This window comes from Penaeus chinensis, chromosome 32, assembly GCF_019202785.1.
Source record: "Penaeus chinensis breed Huanghai No. 1 chromosome 32, ASM1920278v2, whole genome shotgun sequence".
Classification (NCBI taxonomy): Eukaryota; Metazoa; Arthropoda; class Malacostraca; order Decapoda; family Penaeidae; genus Penaeus; species Penaeus chinensis.
In genome coordinates, this window is record NC_061850.1 from 12,284,514 (window position 1) to 12,297,013 (window position 12,500).

General features: G+C 49.5%; 1 protein-coding gene across 1 annotated transcript in view; it reads left to right on the top strand.

Annotated features, from left to right (window-relative positions):
* The first annotated feature begins 6 nt into the window (after positions 1–6).
* Positions 7–12,500, top strand: part of LOC125042367 (dual 3',5'-cyclic-AMP and -GMP phosphodiesterase 11-like) — a 56,582-nt gene continuing 44,088 nt past the window's right edge. The window contains exon 1 of the mRNA XM_047637936.1: positions 7–1,016. Coding sequence (XP_047493892.1) covers positions 776–1,016 — 241 coding nt within the window. The 5' untranslated portion in view covers positions 7–775. The remainder of the gene's footprint in view (positions 1,017–12,500) is intronic.

Sequence of the window (12,500 nt, forward strand, 5' to 3'; positions counted from 1 at the left end):
GGGAGAGGAAAGACGGGTGACCTCTTTGTCTTTTTACATCACTGTTGTTATTATTTTTGTTCTTCCTCGGCTGCCTTGAGGCGACGCTCTTATCTCGCTGCCCTCACCCCCCCTCCCTCTCTCGTCGATGAGGAGATAAAATCTTATCTCGGCGATCTTGGAGGCTGTGGCTGCTGAGTGGCGGTCGAGGTCCGAAGAGGAAAAGCGGACAGAAAAGAAAGAAGAGAGAAGGATTAATGTAGAGAATAAAGAAAGAGAGAGAGAAATGGTAAGGAAATGAAGCAATGATTATTATTGATACGTGGTGGTAGAAAGAAAGAGACAGACAGAGGGATGGAATAAAAGACTAGTGAATTAGTCTCTGGAATTCCTGTGCCGTAATTTAAAAGAAAAGTGAAAATGGTGTTTATAACGAGTACAAATGTCAGTTGCCTTTAGTCCCACTGAAGATAACTGATACCGTATTTCAAGTATATTTTTGTATATAAAGAATTAAGAGTTGGTATTTATTTTTCTATCGTAGTGAGAAGATAAGTATTAGAAAGTGATATTCCCCAGAAGTGAAAAAAAAAAAGTAGTAGGCTTACAAGGAGAGCGAAAAAAGAGTTATAGGCCTAAGAGGGGAAGAAAGTGAAGTTGTTGATATTTGCAATAATACAAGTAGCAGGATATACATTTGAAAAGATCCACCAAGCCGAGGCATTGGAGCAGAAGGAAGCGGAGAAGACCCGCGGGCAAACCCATTGCTTTTGGCGCCGACCTCAAGGAGGAGCGAATGGTGGTTCAAGAATCGGCCCACGGAACCGGAAGTGACCCGTTCGAGTGTGAGCTTCAGAATGGTCGCCCTCGGCTGGCCCTGAAGAGGCGGAGGAGGAGGAGGAGGAGAAGGTGGTTCGAGGACGAGGTGAGGCAAGCCCAGCGACTCAGGGTCATGCTTTGCGTCGAGACAATGAGGACGGAACTGGTCAAGCTGGACGGCGTCGAGTCTGACTACGTCCTCATCAACCACATCAACGGTGAGTGGGCGGGGCTCTCAGGCAGGGGCGGCGCTTGTGGGCGGGGCTCGGGGAGAGATTGCGAGGCGGATGCCCTTCCAGACCCCACGCGCGGCAGCTTCTTGTAACTGTACTTCTTTTGGCCTTTTCCTCTGCATCTAATTATTTGGCGTTACCATTATTATTATTATAATCATCATCTGTCTCTGCATGTTCATCATCATCATCATCGTCATCATCATAGTCATCATCATCAATCATCATCATCAATCATCGTTAGTCATCATCAGTCATCATTGTGTTTATCGCCATCATTATGATTGTCTTTCTGTTTATTTCTCTCATTCTGGTGTGGGAATGAGGTAAGAATAGGACTACCTGTCTTTTTTTTTATTTTCTCCGAGGAACGAGAGCGAGCGTGTCCGGGATGGTTTAAAGGGCAGCCACGAGTGTGCGAGAGTGACGTCAGAGTATGAGGAAAGGATGAGGGAAGACGATGAGGGAATAAGGTGGGCCTGAGGAGGATTTGTGTGCGAGTGGAAGAGCAAGTCGAAGGTGGTTGAGCGGGGGAAAGAGGTGAGGGAGAGAGAGAGAGAGAGAGAGAGAGAGAGAGAGAGAGAGAGAGAGAGAGAGAGAGAGAGAGAGAGAGAGAGAGAGAGAGAGAGAGAGTGAGAGAGCTAGAGTGAGAGAGAGAGAGAGAGAGAGAGAGAGAGAGAGAGAGAGAGAGAGAGAGAGAGAGAGAGAGAGCGAGCTAGAGTGAGAGAGAGAGAGAGAGAGAGAGAGAGAGAGAGAGAGCTAGAGTGAGAGAGAGAGAGAGAGAATAAGGGTGAAAGGGGAAAGCCCGGGTGAAAGAGAGGGGGGGGGGGGGCGACAAACCGGCGCAAACTGACAGAGAAGCAGAGGAACCAGGTCTTCATCAAGCCCCGTATTCCCGAGGCGCCCTTCGAGTGAGAGTGCGCTACCGCTCCGAGGACGAGGAACTCCCGGAGGCGCCGCTGACCCTGGCCTCCTCCGACTCGGCATGGAAAGGTTGCACCATCGCCGCCAGCAGCGCCGGACTCCGTTTCGACACGCGCGCAGATGCCGGGCCTTTCTCGCGCCGCGCTCGGGGGAGGAGGAGAAGGAGGAGGAGGAGGAGGAGGAGGAGGAGGAGGAGGAGGAGGAGGAGGAGGAGGAGGAGGAGAAGAAGAAGAAGAAGAAGAAGAAGAAGAAGAAGAAGGGAGGGAGGGCGACAGAAAGAAGAGAAAGAAAAAAGATATTCCCAGCCTTGTTCAATGAAATCGCCCCCCTCCCCTCTTTTCTTCTCTTCCTTCGTTCGTCTGTCTTTCCTCTTCCCTCCTTCCTCCCCCCCTCTTTTTTTCTCGTCCTCCCACATCTCCCCTTTCCTCACTCCTCATCCGTTTCACTTCAAAAGAAAAGAAAAGAGCCATTCACTTAGTTAGCCAGTCTGAGAGACAGACAAGCGGATGGAGGTGCCAGCAATTACCGCCTGAAGTAGAAGTTTCGCTGATCTAGAATTCCTCTCCAGATGGCCACAAATGTCCCGTTAGCTTCCGAAAAGGAGCGGGCCGGCGCCATTTGGGAGCACTGCGATTTCGTAACGGACACACCAACCGTGATGTGTACGTGGTTGAAATCCTTATCGGAATGATAGTGTTTTTCGTCAACGCTATTGAAATGTGGTGTTTGGGTGAATAATTTAGGGTTGAAATTCACAATACATTTAAGGCTATTACTCTACGTGACTGTGCTGTGTCCTTCAAAATAGTCCAGTGGAATGAGTGTCACTTGTTATTGGAGAATGTAATTGCTACGCCATTTAAGTAAAATAGATTTCTCTCTCGAGTAAATTCGAGGTCGAAGCTGAGCTGTATATCGCTTGCTTTGTTGTGACAATGTGGCTTAACGTAGACGCAATTGATACATAACGTATTAATTTCTTTAGCATGTAGTGAGTAGGCTTAATTAAGCATACAACTTCCCTCCTACGCTTTTCTTTAGTTTTCCCTTCATTGCAAAACAAGTTGAAACGTTACCATTGCATTCAAATGTTTTGTTTACACTCGCACGGTAGGGTACAAGAACGACGCTGTTACCATGGTGACGGAACAATTCTTGCTACGATACGGGGATGCTTGAATTTTATCAAGCACTTCAGGACCATGGATAAGAAAACCAAGCGAAAAGTTTGTTCAAATGAGAGAATACTTGCAATTACTTCGTCAGTGAAACCCCAGCTTCAAATTGTACCTCTTTGGTTGTCTGTAGTCGAGGTCAGTGCCTGGCGGTCACGGGTTGAGACGTCCCGATATCAGCCTTTCGGTGCCTGCCAGTGATTTGTTGACAGCCGTGCCACGTGGCTTCTTCGGGGCGAGAGGGGGGGGGGGGCAAGGTCACGCGGCCGGGCAGGCGGGAGAGGAGGGAGGTCATTAGAAGCGGGGCATTAAGTCAGGGTAATTTGACGAGGAGTAATTGGTGGGGGTTAATGGTCGGGAGGTCGAATGCGGTCGAGCAGCTCGGGACTAAGACTCTCTCTCTCTCTCTCTCTCTCTCTCTCTCTCTCTCTCTCTCTCTCTCTCTCTCTCTCTCTCTCTCTCTCTTCTCTCTCTCTCTCTCTCTCTCTCTCTCTCTCTCTCTATCTCTCTCCCCCTCTCCCTCTCCCTCTCCCTCTGACCTATCTTTACAACAAGTCACGAACAACAACACAACAAAACTCGAACAATTTACACAAAGTACCAAGAAATGACTCCCAAGAACAAAAAGTGGGGAAAGCCGAGAGATATATATCTCCCGTCTGCTGAATATGCCCACGTCAGATAGCAGACAACACGAGTATAAACAATCACTTTATGCGAGCCCTCAAGTACATTGAGAGAGAGAGAGAGAGAGTGAGAGAGTGAGAGAGTGAGTGAGTGAGTGAGTGAGTGAGTGAGTGAGTGAGGAGTGAGTGAGTGAGTGTCTGTGTGTCTGTGTGTGTGTGTGTCTGTGTGTCTTGTGTGCCTGTGTCTTGTGTGCCTGTGTCTGTCTGTTTGTGCCTTTCTTTGTGTCTGTGTTTGTCTCTGTTTGCCTGTCTTACATTGTTTGTACATACAAAGAAAGAGAGCAAGGAAAAAAATGTGTAAACAAACGAAAGAAAGGTAAATAGAAAGAGAGAGAAAGGGGAGGATAGGGAGATAAGGATAGATGATGTCTCGTTTTGAGAAACGCAGTAGAGAAAAAAGTTATCTTTGATGGCAGAGTCTTATCGGTCGGTCACGGGGCTTGGTGTCTTCCACAAATGTATGTTCATTCCTCCTCTCTCTCTCCTCTCCTCTCTCTCTCCTCTCTTCTCTTCTTTTCTTTTCTTTTCTTTTCTTTTTTTTTCCTTTTATTTTCTTTTATTATTTTATTTTATTTTCTCTTCTCTTCTCTTCTCTTCTCTTCTCTTCTCTTCTCTTCTCTTCTCTTCTCTTCTCTTCTCTTCTCTTCTCTTCTCTTCTCTTCTCTTCTCTTCTCTTCTCTTCTCTTCTCTTCTCTTCTTTCTCCTCTTTCCTCTTTCCCTCTTTCCTCTTTCCTCTTTCCTCTTTCCTCTCTCCTTGCTCCTCTCTCCAGTCTCCAGTCTCCTCTCACCTCTCTCACCTCTCTAACCTATCTCTTCTCTCTCCTCTCTCACCTATCTCTTCTCTCTCCTCTCTCACTAACTTCTCTCTCTCTAACTTCTCTCTCTCTAACTTCTCTCTCTCTCCTCTCTCTCTCTCCTCTTTCCTATCTCCTATCTCTCTCTCCCCTCTCTCTTCTCTCTCCCCTCTCTCTTCTCTCTCCCCTCTCTCTTCTCTCTCTTCTCTCTCTCCTCTCTTCCTTCTCTTCTCTCTCTCTCTCTCTCTCTCGTCCACATCTCTCTCTCTCTCTCTCTCTCCTCTCTCTCTCTCTCTCTCTCTCTCTCGCTTTCTTCTCTCTTTCTCTCTTTCTTTCTCTCTTCTCTCTTCTTTCTCTCTCTCTTTCTCTCTCTCATCTCTCTTTCTTTCCTCTTTCTTTCACTCTCTTCTTTCTCTCTCTTCTCTCCACTCATCTCTCTCTCTCTCTCTCTCCTCTCTCTCCTCTCCTCATCTCTCTCTCTCTCTCTCTCTCCTCTCTCCCCCATCTCTTCTCTCATCTTTCATCTTTCCTCTCTTCATCTTCTTCTTTCTCTCTCTCCTCTCTTTCTCCTTCCTCTCTCTTCTCTCCCAATCCTCTCTCTCCTCTCATCTCTCTCTCCTCTCTCTCTCTCAATCTTTCTCTCCCTCAATCTCTCTCTTTCTCTCTCGTCTCTCTCTCTCTCTCTTCTCTCTCTCTCTCTCTCTCTCTTTCCTCCTCTTCTCTCTCATCTTCTCTCTCCTCCTTCTCCTCTCTCCCTCTCTCTCCTCTTTCACTCTCTCTCTCTTCTCTCAAATCTCTCACTCTCTTTCTTTCCTCTCTCTCTCTCACTCCTCTTTCTTTCTCTCTTTCTTTCCTCTCTCTCTTTCTCTCCCTCTCTCTTCCTCTCTCATCGTCATCTCTCTCTCTCTCTCTCTCTCTCTCTTCTCTTCTCTCTCTTCCTCTCTCTCTCTTCTCTCTCTCTCACTCTATCTCTACTCTCTCTTCTCCTCCTCTCTCTCTCTCTCTCTTCTACTCCCCATCTCTTCTCTCTCCTCTCTCTCTTCCTCTCCTCTCTCCTCACATTCTCTCTCTCTCTCTCTCTCATCGTCTCTCCTCTCCTCTCTCTACTCTCTCCTCTTCTCTCATCCTCTCTCTCTCTCATCTCTCTCTCTCTCTCTCTCCCCTATCTCCCCATCTCTCTCTCTCTCTCTCTCCTCTCTCTCTCTCTCTCTTCCTCTCTCTCTCGCTCTCGCTCTCCCTCTCCCCTCCCCCCTCTCTCCTCCCTCCCTCCCTCCCTTCCATCCCTCCCTCCCTCCCTCCCTCCCTCCCTCCTCTCCCGCTCTCCCTCCCTCTCTCCCTCCCTCCCCATCTCCTCTCCTCCCTTCCTCCCTCCCTCCCTCTCTCCCTCTCGTCTCCTCTCTCCCCTACCTCTTTTCCTCCCTCCCTATCTCTCTCTCTCTCCCTCCCTCCCTTCTCCCTCCCTCCCTCCCTCCCTATCTCTCTCCCTCCCTCCCTCCCTCCCTCCCTCCCTTCCTCCCTCCTTATCTCCCTCTCTCCCTCCCTCCCTCTCTCCCTCCCTCCCTCCCTCTCTCCCTCCCTCCCTCTCTCCCTCTCTCCCTCTCTCCCTCTCTCCCTCCCTCCCCATCTCTCTATCTATCTATCTATCTGTCCATCTGTATTTTTCTTTCTCTATTTTCCTTTCGTTCTCGCTCTCTCCCCATATTTTTTTGTGTCTCTTGTTTATCCTTTCTGTTTAGTTTCCTTTTCCTTCTTTCTCCTTATTTTTCACTTTTACCTCCTCTCCGTTTTTTCTTTCCTCCATATGTCCTCCCCTTCATTACGTACTTTTACTATCATCATCTGTAAGGAGGATTTTTTTGTTTCCTAATTTAAAGGTCAGAAGGTCAGACAGGGTCACATGACTCTATAATGCGTGGTTGCCCAAGGTCACCATCTCCCCCACCCTCCCCCACCCTCCCCCACCCCGGGCCACAAGAACCCATCTCAACCCCCAACTCACCATACCCTACCCGACAACTTCCCTCCTACGCTACCCCAACCCTACCCCACCCGACCACTTCCTCTCTACCCCACCCTACCCTACCCCACCCTACCCCACCCGACAACTTCCCTACTACCCTACCCTACCCTACCCCACCCGACAACTTCCCTACTACCCTACCCCACCCTACCCCACCCAACAGCTTCCTATCTACCCCACCCTACCCTACCCCACCCGAAAACTTCCCGCCCACCCTACCCCCCCCCCCCCCGAACTCGCACCAGCCGACGCCTCCCGACCCCACACGACCCCCCCGCCTCCCGCCTCCCGACCCTGCCTCTGTCGCATTGGGTTCATAGTGCGCAGATAGCAGGCCAGTGACACAAGCTTATACGTAAACACATTTGCGCGCTCACGAAGACGCACACACGCACGCATACACATGGGTAGTAGTAAAATATACATGTGAAAATACATGCATACATACATCCAAGTTTATGTGATGCCCTTTCTGTCTTCTCTCTCTCTCTCTCTCTCTCTCTCTCTCTCTCTCTCTCTCTCTCTCTCTCTCTCTCTCTCTCTCTCTCTCTCTCTCTCTCTCTCTCATGCCTCATATCCCTGCGTGCGATTTTTTGCTTTGATAATGAAGTACCCTGACGATTTATTTTTACCAAGACGGAACAAAATATCGAGTTACGCGGCCGTGGGTAAATACCTCGAGTGTATTTCCTGCACGGGGAGGTAGGGAGGGCGTGGAGGAGGAGGAGAAGAAGAAGGAGGGAAAGTAGGGGGAGGGAAGGAGAAAAGGGTAGGGGGGAGAGGAGAATAATAATAGGAAGGGGGAAAGGGGAGAAGAAGAAGAGAAGGGGTGTGGGGGAGGGTTAAAAGTAGAGGGAAGGGGGAGAGGGGGATCGGAGAGGAAGGCAGGGAAAGGAGAACAGGCGGAGGGAAGGTGAAAAGGAGAAGGAAGGAGGGAGGGAAAAGGGAGGGAAGGGGAGAGGGGAAGAGGAAGGCGGGAGAAACGGATAGGAGATGGTAGAGAGAAAGGAGAAGAGGTGACGGGAAGGAGAGAAAGAAAAGGGTAGAGGAAAGGAGAAGAGGAGATAGAGGAATCGAGGTAGAGCAGGTGAGAGAAAAAGAGGGAAGGAGAAGGAGAATATGGAACAGAATGCATGGGATATGAGAGAGAGGAAAGGAAAATGTGAGGGGGAGATGGAATGTAAGCGAGTGAAAGAGAGCATGTGATTGAGAGGAAAAGGAGATATAATAGGGAAAAAAAAACCTAGGCGTGTGATTCAGCCGATTGCCACGTTGCCCTAGCCTCCCACCTACGCGTAAGGGATCCTCAGGGGCCCGGATTTAGAACACCCACACGTCGACCCTCATTCCTTGCCCCTCCTCCTCTCCTTTCTCTTGTGTTTTCTTCTCTTCTCGTTTTCTTCCCGCCCTATTCTCTTCTTTTCGTAGTGCTTTCTGTTTTTCCTCTTCCTTTTCCCCTTGTTTTCTCTTCCCTTATTTTCTTATTAGGTCTCCTCTCCTCTCTCTTTTCAATATTATATATTTCCTTTTTTTGCCATCTGCGTCCTGCTATCTCTCTTCCCTCCTTTTCTTCACACCACTTATTACTATTTCTACCTTTAGTTGGTTCTTTTTCCTCTCTGAGTCCCTCCTCTTTCACCTGCTTCCCATCCGTTCCTCTCCCCTCTACTCCCTCCTCTCTAGACTCCTCCCTTTTCTCCACATTCTCTTTTCTCCTGTATCCACATTGTCTCTCCCCCTTTCTCCACATTCTCTCTTCCCTTTCTCCACATTGTCTCTTCCCCTTCCTCCACATTATCTCTTTTCCTTTCTCCACATTATCTCTTCCCCTTTCTCCACATCGTCTCTTCCCCTTTCTTCACATTCTCTCTTCCCCTTTCTCCACATCGTCTCTTCCCCTTTCTCCACATTGTCTCTTTCCCCTTCTCCACATTGTCTCTCCCCCTTTCTCCACATTCTCTCTTCTCCTTTCTCCACATCGTCTCTTCCCCTTCCTCCACATTCTCTCTTCTCTTTTCTCCACATTGTCTCTTCCCCTTCCTTCACATTCTCTCTTCTCCTTTCTCCACATCGTCTCTTCCCCTTTCTTCACATTCTCTCTCCCCGTTTCGCTCCTCCCCTTCGCCTCCCCCCCCCCCCCCCACGCCCTCTGATCAAGCCTACGTGACGTATGGTAGGAGCGGCTCCGTGTTTGGATTCTGGCAAAGGAAAGGGGGAAGGGAGAAGAAAAGAGGAGGCAAGGAAATCGGAAGGAAGAGGAGACAAGAGATGGCAGGGGAAGGAGAGAGAGAAGGGGTGAGGGGAGAGAAGAGAAGGGAGAGGAAAAAGAGAAAGAGAAGGGAAGGAAGAGAAGAGAGGGGAGAGAAAAAAAAGAGAAAGAAGTGGGAAAGGGAGAGAAGAGAGAGAGTATAAAGGAAGAGAAGGAGAGAAAAAGGGAGAAAGAGGAGATAAAAAAGAGAGAAGAGAAAGAAGAGGGGAAGGGAGAGGAACAAGAGAAAGAGGGAGGAGGGGAGAAAAGAGAGAGGGAGAAAAGGAAGAAGATTAAGAGGAAAGACACAGAAGACCGAGCGAGAAAGAGAGAGAAAAAAAACAAAACAAAGAGGAGGGAAGATAAAAGGAAAAAACATGGAGAAGGGGAAGAAGCGTAAGGAAGGAAGGGAACAGAGAGAAAGAGATGAGGGGAGCAGGAGAAAGAAGAAGGGGAAAGGTAAGGGAGGGAGGGAGGACAGGGTGGATCTGGTTTCTTTCCTATCTGGTTGTTGTTCGACCTGATGAGAACGGATCTCGGTAACTGAGAGAAGGGAGACGGGAGAGGGAAGAGGGGAGGGGAGAGGGAAGAGGGGGGGGGGGGAGAGGGAAGAGGGGAGGGGAGGGGGAGGGGAGGGGAGGGGAGGGGAGGAGATACAGGGGAAGACGGGAAGAGGGGAGAGGGGAGAGGAGGGGAGGAGATACGGGGAAGACGGAAAGAAAGGGAGGGGAGGGGAGGGGAGGAGATACAGGGGAAGACGGGAAGAGGGGAGGGGGGGAGGAGATACAGGGGAAGACGGAAAGAGGGTAGAGGGGAGGGGAGGAGATACAGGGGAGGACGAAAAGAGGGGAGAGGGGAGGGGAGGAGATACAGGGGAAGACGGAAAGAAGGGAGAGGGGAGGGGAGGAGATACAGGGGAAGACGGAAAGAGGGGAGAGGGGAGGGGAGGAGGAGATATAGGGGAAGACGGAAAGAGGGGAGAGGGGAGGGGAGGAGATACAGGGGAAGACGAATTGAGGGGAGAGGGAAAGGATACGGGGGCATCGAAGAGAAGGGAGGAGGGGTAAGGGGAGGGTATAGAAGAGGGAAGGGAAGGGGGGGAGGGAAGGGGTTAATTCGGGAGTTTATTTGCTTGTGCTTCTTATGTAAGATTTTATTGTGGAAGGAGCGGGAGAGAGAGAGAGGAGGAAGGGGGTGGGAAGGCAATAAAAAGAGAGATCGGATGTTTGTTTGTGACTGTGCCTTTACTGCTGGAATGTTCTCGCGTGAGGGAGGGAGGGAGGGAGGGAGGGAGGGAGGGAGGGGAGGGGAGGAGGGGAGGGAGGGAAGAGAGGAGGGAGGGAGCGAAGCGGTGCCAAAAATATGAACCGAAGATGAGATACGTTGTTTTGAGGAGGGACGGAGGAGAGGGAGTAGGAAGAAGGGGTGAAGAAAGGAAGAAAAGAGAAGAGAAAAAGAAGGGGAAAAGGAGAAGAAGACGACGACAACGACAGCAAAAAAGGAAAATGAGGAAAGAAACAAGAGGTATAAGCGTACATGGAATTAGCTGGAGAGAGATAGAGAGAGAGAGAAAGAGAGAGCGAAGAGAGAGAGAGAGAGAGAGAGAGAGAGAGAGAGAGAGAGAGAGAAAGAGAGAGAGAGAGAGAGAGAGAGAGAGAGAGAGAGAGAGAGAAAGAGAGAGATTGAGAGCGAGCGAGAGAAAGAGCGAGAGAGAAACAGAGAAACAGAGAAACAGAGCAACAGAAAGAATGATAATGTATGTGCTTGCAGATTTCCGTTCGTTTGCGTTCAAGTGGCTTAGCGCTTGTGCATGAATTTGCTTATTCGAAAGTCAGCTTGTTTATGGGGGCGATAATCATGCGAGCAGACACGTATGCATTTATGTGTGTGTGAGTGTGTGTATTTGTGTGTCTGCGTATTAACGTATATGCGTTTATTTATGCTTGCAGGCATTCGACCGTGTATTTCCTTTAGTTTACATTCGTATTAGGAAGAGGAGGGCGAGGGAGGCGTTCATAGGTGCTTGGCAGGTGGGCGGGGCGAAGGCGGGGCGGGGCGGGGCAGTTCGGGGTATATGGAGGTGCCCGTTCATGCCCTTGCCACGGCAGCTGGAACAGATTCTGCTTTTGTTAATTTCGGGAGTCCTTTTTTTTATCTCTACCCTCCCCCTCCTACCTTTCCTCCTCCACCTCCTCCTCCTCCTCCTCTTCCTCTTCCTCCTCCTCTTCCTCCTCTTCCTCCTCCTGTTCCTCCTCCTTCTCCTCCTCCTCTTCCTCCTCCTCTTCCTCCTCCTCTTCCTCTTTCTCCTCCTCTTTCTCCTCCTCTTCCTCCTCCTCTTTCTCCTCCTCTTCCTCCTCCTCTTCCTCCTCCTCTTCCTCCTCCTCTTCCTCTTCCTCCTCCTCCTCCTCCTCCTCCTCTTCCTCCTCCTCCTTCCTCCTTTTCCTTCCCTTCCTCCTCTTCCCTTCCCATCTCTATTCATCTCTGTTTATCTCTTGAATTTCATCTTTGTTTCCAAGTCTCATACACACGCAAATGCAAGCGCAAACGCTTACGCACGCGCGCACGCACACACACAGAGAGAGAGAGAGAGAGAGAGAGAGAGAGAGAGAGAGAGAGAGAGAGAGAGAGAGAGAGAGAGAGAGAGAGAGAGAGAGAGAGAGAGAGAGAGAGAGAGAGTGAGTAAGAGAGACGGCGATAGCATAAGCAATAACCCAAGACTCTTAAAGGAAGTAATTCCCTTGCTCCGAGCCCCTACTCTCCTTATATCCTCGTCCTTCTCCACTTCTTCTTCTCCGTTCCCCTCCTTCCCCTCTTTCCCCTCCTTCCCCCTCTTTCCCCTCCTTCCCCCTCTTTCCCCTCCTTCCCCCTCTTCCCCCTCCTTCCCCCTCCTACCCCCTACCCCCCTTCAGTTCCGCAATAAAGGAGTCTTAATTAACTGCTAACGTCATTGCTACATCTACTGACATTAATAATGATGGGAGAGTCTCGCCCCCCCTCCTCCACCTTTCTCTCTCTCTCTCTCTCTCTCTCTCTCTCTCTCTCTCTCTCTCTCTCTCTCTCACACACACACACACACACACACACACACACACACACACACACACACACACACACACACACACACACACACACACACACATTTATAAACAAAGTCCACATAGAGTGAATGAAGAGAGAGAAAAAGAAAGAGAAAAAGTGAAAGAAAGTGAAAGAGAGAAAGAAAGAGAAAGTGAAATTGAAAGAGAGAAAGAAAGAGAAGGCGAAAGAGAGAAAAAGTGAAAGAGAAAAAGAGAAAGCTAAAGAGAGAAAGAAAGAGAAAGCGAAAGAAAGGAAGCGAAAGTAAAAAAGAGAAAGAGAGAGAAAGAAAGAGAAAAAAGAGAGAGCGAAAGCGAGAGAGAGAAAGAAAGGAAGACCCAAACAAGCAGACGGACGAGGCAGGGTGTCCCGGCGCGGGGCTCGGCTCGGTGGAATTAATTACTCTTCCAAATGACTGGATATTAGAGCTAGGAAGGCCAATTACTCGCTATCACTTTGAACACTGATTGCACAGGAAGTGATGAAGGAGGTTTGGCGCCGAGTAATGTTTTCATGATGAAGTCTGCTCATGGCTTTTGCTTAGTAA